General features: G+C 33.7%; 1 protein-coding gene across 1 annotated transcript; it reads left to right on the top strand.

The window, feature by feature from the left end:
* Positions 1 to 5,510: 5,510 nt before the first annotated feature.
* On the top strand, positions 5,511 to 10,446 carry LOC139885635 (glutathione S-transferase zeta class-like). Its single transcript, XM_071869385.1, has 10 exons — positions 5,511 to 5,619; positions 5,691 to 5,769; positions 5,877 to 5,933; positions 7,579 to 7,664; positions 7,802 to 7,873; positions 8,451 to 8,504; positions 8,637 to 8,712; positions 9,651 to 9,712; positions 9,838 to 9,894; positions 10,051 to 10,446. The coding sequence occupies exons 1-10, from the start codon at positions 5,617 to 5,619 to the stop codon at positions 10,171 to 10,173; spliced, it is 669 nt and encodes a 222-aa protein (XP_071725486.1). The 5' UTR covers positions 5,511 to 5,616; the 3' UTR covers positions 10,174 to 10,446.
* Positions 10,447 to 11,254: the final 808 nt, after the last annotated feature.

The raw sequence follows: 11,254 nt of genomic DNA, 5'->3' as shown, positions 1-11,254 counted from the left end.
GGGCCGTCTCAACAATTCGAAGGCCCAAGGCGAAAATAAAAATGGGCCCTTGTACACGGAAATCCCATAAACATGAGTAAAGATGTGTGAGCTTGAAAACCGGGCTTGAAAAAAGGGAAAAAAAAGGCCCTAAAATTATATAGACTAATACCCGTAAGTTAACTTATAATTTTTTTAATTAAATTTATTGAACACATTATTTTTATTTAACTAACTAACTATATATATATATATATATATATATATATATATATATATATATATATATATATATATATATATATGGGGGCATGATCAATGGGGAAGTAACCAATCGGGGGAAGCAGGGGGAAACAAATTATTTTATTTTTTTCGTTTTTTTGGAATTTTTTTTCCGGCATCAAGATCACATGAAAATATTAACATTTAGAAAAGACACTTCGTGATGAATGTTATTATTTAGACGGGAAAACGATCGACAAAAATAACATTCAAGATAATATTGTTCGTGAAGAATATGAACGTTTTTTTTCATCATGTTTTGTGAAGTAAAATTTAGCCCGATTTAGAGTTTAGGGTTTAGGGTTTAGGGTTTGGTGTTTTGGGTTTATTCCATAAACCCAAAACACCAAACCCTAAACCCTAAACTCTAAACCGTTCATATTAAAAACTCAATCTAAATCCTAAATCTAAACCCTAAATCTAAACCCTAAACCCTAGATTTCTAAACCCTAATATCTAAACCCTATAAACCGTAATATCTAAACCCTAATAGCTAAAACGTCAACATACGCTCGAAAAACACGATAATTGTTATATTACTTCTTCGAGCGTTTTCCCGCCAAAATAAAAACATTTATCACAAAGTGTCTTTATTAAATGTTCATATTTTCATCCCATCTATAATGTTCGTGAACAAAGCTTTTTCAAAAAACGGAAAAAAAAAAAATTTTGCTTCCCCCCGCTTCCCCCCGATTGGTTACTTCCCTCTTGATCCTACCACTATATACATATATTACTCCGTAAAAATTTTGAGCCCTTCAAAAATTTCGGGCCCTAAGCGATCGCCTATCTTTCCTATGTCCAAAGACGCCACTGATCATATAATATAATTATAAATAATATAATAATATTAATATTAAATTAAATATATTACTTAATTAATATTAATCTTAATATATTAAAATTAGTTAATTATCAATATTAACACGCCACGAGGGGCTGTCAAATAGGTCCCATTTATATGACTTTTTTATATTTTTGCATAAACAAACGGCTATGTAGCCGACACATTTCCACCGACACACCATCAGCTCATATATACGTTATACCTAAAAAATACCACATGCAATAAAACCTTCTCCAATCCAAAGCTGGGTTACAGTTAATTACATGGATAGTCCTTCGAGTTCTACCATTTCATATTGTAGCGTGTTAATGGATCATTTTCTCTTTATTTACTCTTTTTCTCTTTATAGTGTGTTTGGACGAAAGTAGCTAGAGCTGGAGCTTACAGCTGGAGCAGGAGCTTATGAGTAGGAGCTGGAGCTTATTTTTGAAACTGGTAGCTGGAGCTTATTATTTTTTATAAATGTTTGGTAAACTAGCTGGAGCTTATTTTTCAGTTCATAAGCTCTACTTTTTTTCATAAGCTACTACAAGTAGCTTCTTTTTTCAGAGCTTATGATTTTCATAAGCTCTACTTTTTTTGACTACCAAACGAAGCTTATGACTTGGAGCTTATTAAAATCATAAGCTCAAGCTCTCATAAGCTTCCATAAGCTCCAATAAGCCACACGTCAAACACACCCTTAGTTACCTTTCGTTAATAAATAGCATAAACATTTTGCATTTATATAACATCTAAGAGTGCTCTCAATCAAAACAAATTTTCTCGACATGATTAGTTGTCACTTCAGCACTTTCTCATCAAGAATAACTCACAACTAAACACTTTCAACCATGACATATTTCCTTAAATAAACTAGGATCCACTATATTAATTAATTATTGTGTGGTACAAATATTGATATCAAGGAGATTACGTATTCCTATAAGCGCACCAAAAAGAAGTCGATCATGGCGTACTCAAGTAAGATATGTAGGGTTTGGACCCTGATTTTTTTTTTTTTATACACAACGAAAGTAAATACTTAATTACCAAATCAGTCTTAGTTTATGTTTACATAACATTGTTTACAAACCAACTTTATACAACAACGGTGTTACGTGAAAACATCATTAAAATAGAAAACATCAGAGTTAAGCTCATAGTCAAACGGGTCTTCAACCCGTCCGCAATACCGTCCTAACAGCAGTACCTAAACATGCAATGGATGGAAATGTGGGGGAATTAGCACAACTGCTAAGTGAATGGATACTATCTAACGGATCAAGCATAAACAACTGAACATGCAAAGGTCACAAATATGCTAACGTACTGAACTAGCATGCAACAACAACTGACAATATGAGGATCGGCAGCTTGTACGAGCACACGACTTAGCTGATCAGGCTACAGTCTACTGATAGTCCGCTTTACTGAATCCACTGCATAACCATCCAGACGCAACACATGCGTCCTTTTATGCTATACTGAATATTCAGTAACATCATGACCCGACCAGGCTACCACGGTCGACCTCACACAAACCCAACCTTGCTTCCTCGGTGAGTTCCCAACCTTGCCGCCTCAGTTGGTGTCCAACTAACAGTGCGCACGTAAGATCACAGATAAAATCAGTCATGCAATCGTCCTAACTAGTATGACAATATATAGAGCATAAACATAATAATAAAGAGTTGAACAAGTAGCGTGTCAGCTACTTAATACTCTATCCGGAGATAGACCCACTCAACGAATACCAGCAACTCACTCAGATAATCTATCACTGAGCTGCTTCCTTATCCTTATCATCTGAACATAAGGAAAATCAAGTTAGTTTCTGTCCGTTAGCACAAGACAGTACAATATAACAAATCAGTATCAAAAGCGCCGCTAAAAAGTCTACTCAACACTTATGCATTTTCAGAATTTACATTCTGATTATCATAAGTCACACGGGCAACATAACGGCTAGACATCAACACTTAGTAAAATATTCTGCCCACAAAGACACTCGGTCGACTGACTCACACAGTCGGTCAACTGTGTCCACACACACGGTCGTGTGTGTCCCCTCACTCGGTCGACTGACTAAGTTAAATCATCTGGTCAGAACTCAGACACACGGTCGAGTATGTCACTCAACCAGTTGATCGTCTAGACAGTCGGTCGTGTTTCTACGGGTTTAACCCAAAATTCACCATTTCTTGCTCTAGAGCTTGTTTCTTACCTCAAAACTGACCAAATCAAATACACTAAACATCAATAAGCACAAACCCAAAAGATTTTGACACAAACAACATCGAAATCAACCATTTTGACCCATATTACACTTTTAACAAACTTGACACAAAAACCTCATTTTCTCAAACATTAGAGCTTGAAACACTTTGATTCTTACCTCAATAGATTCAGTAAACTGTAAAGGACAAGATGATATAAAAGATTTGAGCTCTAGAACACCAATTAAGAATCTAGGGTTAGAGATTGAAGATGAAGTGAGTACGGGTGTGTTTGGGAATTTTCTAGAGAGATGGAGAAAGATGAGAGAAAAGGGCAGCACAATACACTTATTTGGGGTTAAAACCCCATACCCCACAACACACGGGTATTTATCAGCTATCTAATAACTTTCGTACTTAATTTGACTGCCCTAACGGAGTCCAAATTAAATGAACGAACCTGTTCTGTGACCCTTGTCACAAACTGGTCTTAACCAAATAATAAAATAAAATAAAATAAAATATTCAGTTAAAATAAAAGCATAATTAGCCACACAATTATGCCTAAGGGCAAAAAGGTCATCTTAGACCTATGCCCGATCTGAGGATGTTACATTATGTGAACAGAGTGTGGCTTGGATCTGAAGTTTCCGGGAGGTGTAGTTTACTAGAGTGAGTTTAAGTATGTTGGAAAGAGAGACAATGATAATCGGATTTTTGGAATCAACATCGTTAGGAATAGTGTGTGATGACATTGAGAAAGGAGAGAAGAGTCGCGTGAAGTAAAAAAATAGCGTTTTAACAACAAGCGCTTGATACCATGTAGAGGAATGAGTTTATCTTATTCATTGATACAAACATGGTGATACATATATAGGCTAGAGATACGAAGTTTACCTTAGGGAAAGATACCCAATAACAAGCATTACAAAAAAAAAAAAAAAAAACTATCCTTATTAATAGAATAGATAATTTTGACCGACATTACGTAATACCCTTGACAATTGAAACCAAGTGTAAAGTCATTTAACCCTTTTTTCCATATACTTATGTCCTACAAATTGCTTAAGAAACACAAAACAGAGGGTAAAGAAGCATGGCGACTTGAGGGTGGCCAGCAGGGCGCGGTGGTGCCAACGACGTGGTGCTGGGCGGAGAGGAAGGCGGGATCCATGACACCACTGTTGAGAGCTCTCTAAGAGTGCTCCCAACGGTTAGGTGATTGAAGCCGTTCCCCACGCCCACCACAAATAATATTTTACCACATCACCCGCCACAAATTTAACACTTTCCTTTAATAATCTTCACTTTTTAACTTTGCCACATCACCAAAAAATACATCACTTGACTTTAACGTCATAGTCAGGGTTAAGAACATCGTAATGGAAGTGATATATCTACATGTGATTTTGATAGATACACCAATCTTTTACATCATTTTCCAATATACCCTTTATATTATCCTTCACATCCCTCTTGGTTATTTTAAAAATATAAATACTTTGAAAAATTGTTTTAAAAATGGTGAATCTATCAAAATCAAGTAAGTATGATATATTACTTCCCTAACAATAAAATAGGTTCTTCCTTTTGGGCTTAAATGCTTATTTTTTCCTTCTTTTACAAAACTGTGAAATTTTTTCTATTACTCCTTAAATTATACAACGGACGTAATAAAGGTCTTCTAGTGATATTATCAAACTTATTTTGGATAAATCTACATAATATTTCTATAATGCTCTGAAATGATCTCTTTCACAAATTTTATGTTGGACTTTATTTGAGAATATTTTAGGTAGATAACCCCAAACATAACAATGTTGGATCAATGAAAACAAATTTGTAAATATCAACTTCATTTTCTTAACCAATCAAAAGCACATGTAAGAATGTACTCCGTACAAATTTGAAAGTGCCTCATATTTATTAGGCTGATATAAATATAATGGGCTTTAATTTTGGGTCGTAACAAAATTGAAGGCAACGGCACAATAGTTGTCAAACAGATTGTATAATCTGTCAATTGTAACACCACAAGATCCTCTAATCTTCTCTTTATTTATTTATATAATATGTTTTTTCGGCCAAAAAAAAAAAAAAAAAAAATTTTGGGTCGTAACACTTTTTTTCAGCAAAATGGAAAATTATATTATATTATATTAATAAACAAAACAACACAACCATGGCCCAAGCAAAGCTTGCCCAAAACAAAGATACAAACAGGGTGTTTGATCGCACCTCACCTGTGATATTCAAACACAAGAGGAGGGCGATTGTTTTTGTTGTTTGTTAACAATTCAGGCTTCACTTATGGTACGTCTTTATTTGTGTATCAAATATTATTAACTACTGTATTTATTCAATTTTGATTAATGTTTGTGTAGACGGCGAGTCGTTTGCAACTGTATTCATTTTTCGTCAGTAGTTCTGCTCATACTGTTCGTATTGCTCTCAACTTAAAAGGTAATCGACCTTTAATTTCTTTTTAGTTTATTCATCAGAACGCAATTATTCGAAGAAATGATGATATATATATGAATATGATTATTTTTCTGTCTGTTGTTGGACAGGACTTGATTATGAATACAACTCTGTTAATCTGTTCAAATCTGAGCAGGACGGTCCTGGTAACTGTATTTTTCTTTTTTTCTTTTTTATTTATGTCTACAGTTTTTGATTTTTTTATTTTATTTTTGATTTTTTCTATAGAAATGATGTCTGCTCCTAGCCAGTGTTATAAATCTCTTTATTATCTCTCCTTATTTCTTTCCGAGATCTCCCTGAGATCTCTTTCTTAGAAGGCAACCGAGACGAGATGTCCATCTCCCGAGATTACCCAGTCCACGGGGTCAAACTTGATCAAAGCCACGATTTCTCGAATTTTCTTGCTCATTTTTCGAATTTTCTCGTAAAATCTAGTAATTTCTCTAATTTTCTCGTAAAATCTCGTAATTTCTCAAATTTTTCCCACTCATTTCTCGTATTTCTTATAAAATATCATAAAAATGTATATAAATATACTTATATTTATTTATATTTATATATATAAATTTATACTAAAAAAACTAAAAAGTCAACGTCCGAGATCTCTCCGATATTTTCCCGAGATGCCGAGATCTCCCCAAAAATATCCAAACGAGATCTCACCGAGATCCGAGTTCTCCAACCTTGCTCCTAGCCCTATCTATAGTTTCTATTAAAATGTTAAAATGATGATGTCATTATTAAGCTAAATCCTTTGTTAAGAAAAAATCAAAAATAAAAAGAAAAAAATCTAAGTCACTTAGATGATGTCATTAATCCTAAATATTTTATAATTAAAAAAAATTGTATTTATAGTAACTAACTTGATGATGTCATTAAAATAATTAATTATTTTAAATAAAATTATTAACATGTTAATTGTATAATATATAAAGCATTATGTACAACTTTATGATAAAATACCCTCATGACCATATGTACAATATTTGAAGCAATATGTACAACCTTATGGTAAAACACTACCATGACCATATGTACAATATTTGAAACATATATATACAACTTTATGATAAAACATCTCATTAACACATGTACAAACTTTGAAGCATATTGTACAGCCTTCATATAATAATTGTATTTTAGTTTTTAAAAAAATAAAATTAAAGAGACATTTGTTATTATTAATAATTATTATTATAAATATAAATACTCAATTTTAGAGCAAACTTTATTATTATAATATTATTATTATTCAAAACTGGGTCATTTTTACGGGATTAATTATGTTACATATGTATGCGAAATACATGTCCCAATAAAATACTGTAATGTAGCTTTTATGACAAAAATAATAATAATAATAATTGTGATGAAAATTGGAACAAGAGGTGGGAGAATAAATGTAGTTCATTTATACTGACCAAGTTTCTTAGTCGGAATCTATGATTCCACGAGTTATTAAACTAAATGACTTTAGCATTTACATTCACTTAATACCTAAAACATATCATTAAACTGTTTCGTTTAAACAAACCCGTGATTTTACTGGTGATTTCACTAGTTAAATCAGTAATACGCAAAAAATGGCATAAAAAATACGGAGTAACTACAATTGTGAAAAACAAAGTAGAAATTAGAGAAGTGAAGCTGTTAATCACTTGTAACTTTAACCATATTAGTTTCAGCTGGATCTTATTGTGTGGTTGTGTTAGCTATTTCATCACGGCTGCTGTTATGTTTCACAATTCATCTACAAATCCTAACGTGTTGTTATTTTATAAATTATAGAATATTTAAGGATCAATCCTCTTGGGTACGTGCCTGCTCTTAAGGATGGTGATTTTGTGCTTGCTGATTCTTTTGCAATCGCAATGGTTTGTAACTTCAGTGCAAATCCAATTAGTTTAATCGGTTTAATCTTTTTCATATAAAGTCTCATTATTGCTATAAAGTACTAGTTTTTGCCCTTTCATTTATTTATTTTGTGATTTATGTTTTATAACAAAAACAGTACCTTGAAGAGAAGTACCCTCAGCCTACTTTGTTACCACATGACCTTAAGAAAAAGGCATTAAACTATCAGGTATTATTTCATTTATGCTTTAGCTTCTTATATTGGTAGACCTGATTATAATAACTTTCTACCTATGCCCAATATAAGAATGGATCAAACAACTGCAAGTTCATGCTGTTAACCATTGGTTCATATCTATCGATACTCATCATGTTCAGTCTGTTATGTAATTGACCTCTTATAGTAAGTACCAAACGCCTAGCTGCGTTAGGATCACTTAGTTTTCTACTTTTATTGAGTGCTTAATTAAATAATACGTGTTTAGTTAATTACCGTGAGTTATCCTTTAGTGTCATTATTGACGATCAAAGGAGTGCTGGAATAGTAAACTGTTCAAGTGTACTAGTTGTTATCTATATAAGTAAGCAAAACTGCAAGAACAAAGTGCCGGAAATTAATGCTCAGAATGTTATCTTAGGTTAGTAAACTGACCAATGCAGAGTCCACTGTTAACTAGCGACGTAATTAAAAACAAAAAATTGAATAAACAATATGGTTGTTTGGATTCATTCATGAGTTACGTTCTATTAAATTTTGGTGGTAAATCACGCTATGTGATATATGCTAGCTCGTTTCGTATCTGCAGGTTGTAAATGTTATTACTTCGAGCACACAACCTCTTGTAAGGTTACCTATTTTGGTGAGTAAGATGATCTTTTTGTATTATTTTATTGTAAATAGTATTTTCTTTGTTGTTGTTGATTTATAAAACCCTCACAGAAAATGCTTCCATGTGAATTGTTACATATCAGCCAATTTTCTCAACTTGCAGGGTTACATTAAACAAAATCGTGGTCGCGACGAAATGATTTCATGGGCTCATGAACATTATGGCAAAGGTTTTACAGGTATTTTTATTTTATTTTATTATTATTATTATTATTATTATTATTATTATTATTATTATTATTGAGTAATTATGTACCCTCTCAATGGCCACTTGTCAAAAATGTATCTGAAGCTGATTTCTTTTAGTTTTATAGAGAAGTGTTCCTTAGGAGGATTTGTACTTTTGTAGGATGAACTTTAGGAGGATTTAACATTGCTAACTAACTTATACTTGACTTTCAAATATGCCTGGCAAACGGGTCAGGTTTGGTCGGTTTGGGTAACGGGTCAAAATAGTTTTGGGTTGAAATGGGTCATAGGTCAAACGGGTCAATTTTTAAACGGGTCAAAATGGGTCAGGTTGGGTTGGTTTGGGTAACAGGTCGAAACGGGTCATAGGTCAGTTGGGCCAAATGGGTCAAATGGGTTACGTTGCTTTTTTTACATTTATTACATTATTTTAGTTATTTTTATTTATTATATATACATAAGAACTATTAATATACATAATAAATGATATAACCATGAATGCTTTCATAATTTTTTGATAGATGAGACTTTTTGTGCTTGACCCATTTGACCCATTCACAAAACCCATTTGACCCATTTCTATTTATTGATATTTGAGTATTGATACCCATTAGACCCGTTCCTTCATTTTTTTTATATGACTCAATAGGTTGGAGAGAAACCCATTTGGATCTTTTTTTAAGTTTTGATTTACATTGTTAGACTTAATTTTTCTCAAGACCCAATTGACCTGAAAGTTTGACCCATTTGACCCGAATTTGAGTGTATGGGTCACAATTGCCAGGTCTACTTTCAAATAATACACCTTAAGGAAATAGGCATGATGCTCTTAATGATAACCTGTTAAACCCACTGCAATTTAGGATTAGCTGATTGTAAAAAAACTTAATTTTGTAAAAAGTTTTTTTTGTTTTGTAAATTGATGTAGCTCTTGAGATTTTACTAAAAGATCATGCTGGGAAGTACGCAACTGGAGATGAAATTTTTCTGGTAACGTTTATTTATTTAACATGATGCTCTGCCTTCATAACTGAATCACCTTGTCAAATAATCAGTCAACAGCAGTCTTACACCGTACATTTGGGAAAAGTAATATTCCGGTTAAACTTATGCAGGCTGATGTTTTTCTGGAGCCAATCATTACTGCATCACAAAGCTACAAAGTTGACATGGTAAGCTGTGCACCTTGGATGATTACATAAGTGATAACGTATTCTCTTAGAAGTCAACTGTTTATTGCCCAATGTGTTCAATACAATCTGGTAAATGACAACTTTATTTATGAGAATCATGAATGCTTATATATAATTGTTATATTTTTGGTGCAGAGTAAGTACCCTCTTCTATCCAGGTTGAGCAAGGCATACAAGCAGGTACCTGCTTTCATAGATGCCATGCCTGAAAACCAGCCAGATTATTACCCTACCCGCAGGGGCAAATCTAGGATTTGAAGTTAAAGGCTCGTAATTCATTGTAGAATAGTCTCGTATCAAACCGTGTTTTATTAATAATTATTGAGTATCATAATCTGTACAGTTTAAACAATAAAAGGTTCTATTTGAGATGGAGGACACGCTTAATGACCCCCCACCCGCTTTGTATTAACTAAACGTTGATATCAATCAAAATGTTTAGGGATAGTTGGGGACGAATTGATTGGTTATCAGAACTGAATTGTTGTATCCAAATTGTAACCTGTGATTTCTATATGAATGCACTCTTTTTAAGGCAAACTCACATACCCAACATACATACTCAACATGAATTTGTTGCATGAATATATACATGCCCACTGCGACACGCGAGATGGAGAACAAGCCGTTAGAGGGAAAACGAGATGCGAGAGCAAGAACGAACCTATGCGAGGTGGGGAGAACTAGCCTCGAGAGAGAGAACGAACATCTGTGAGGGGTATTTTGGCGGACAAACCTAAAAAAGATGGAACGAGCCGCGAGAGGGAGAATTAGCCGCGAGATGGTGAATGACCCGCGAGATGGAGAAAGAACCTATATGAGGTTAAAATTTTTGGTCCAATAAGCATATTCTTGGCCCAACAACGACGATAATTTTATTATATACTCCCTCCGTCCCATATTTATTGTCACCAGACAAAAAACACACAGTTTAAGAAAATCCCACTAACTTCATTTCTCCACCAATGAAACATCTTCTCTCTCCAGATCCACCAATGAAATATCTTCTTTCCTTTCCATTTATGGAAGTGGACAATTAATTTGGGACATCTCAAAATGGAATAGTGGACAATAATATAGGGACAGAGGAAGTATTAGTTAAAAGGTCACTAAATCTAAAGAAAGAGTATTTTTGTGGGAGAACGAGCCGCAATATAAAGAACGAGCCGATATTATTAGGGATATCAAAAAAATCCGTACCTGAAGAGGAAACCCAAAACCAGATATTTTTAGGTCGGGTTTGGGCCATATAAATGGGTCTAGGGCCGGGTATGGGGATGTTTTTTTTTTTTTCGCGGGTCCGGGATGGTTTTAGTTACAAACCCGATTACCCAGCCCG

The sequence above is a fragment of the Rutidosis leptorrhynchoides genome, chromosome 1 (assembly GCF_046630445.1).
Source record: "Rutidosis leptorrhynchoides isolate AG116_Rl617_1_P2 chromosome 1, CSIRO_AGI_Rlap_v1, whole genome shotgun sequence".
Lineage (NCBI taxonomy): Eukaryota > Viridiplantae > Streptophyta > Magnoliopsida > Asterales > Asteraceae > Rutidosis > Rutidosis leptorrhynchoides.
The sequence above is the reverse complement of the archived record's forward strand: the minus strand, read 5'-3'. Positions and strand labels throughout refer to the sequence as shown.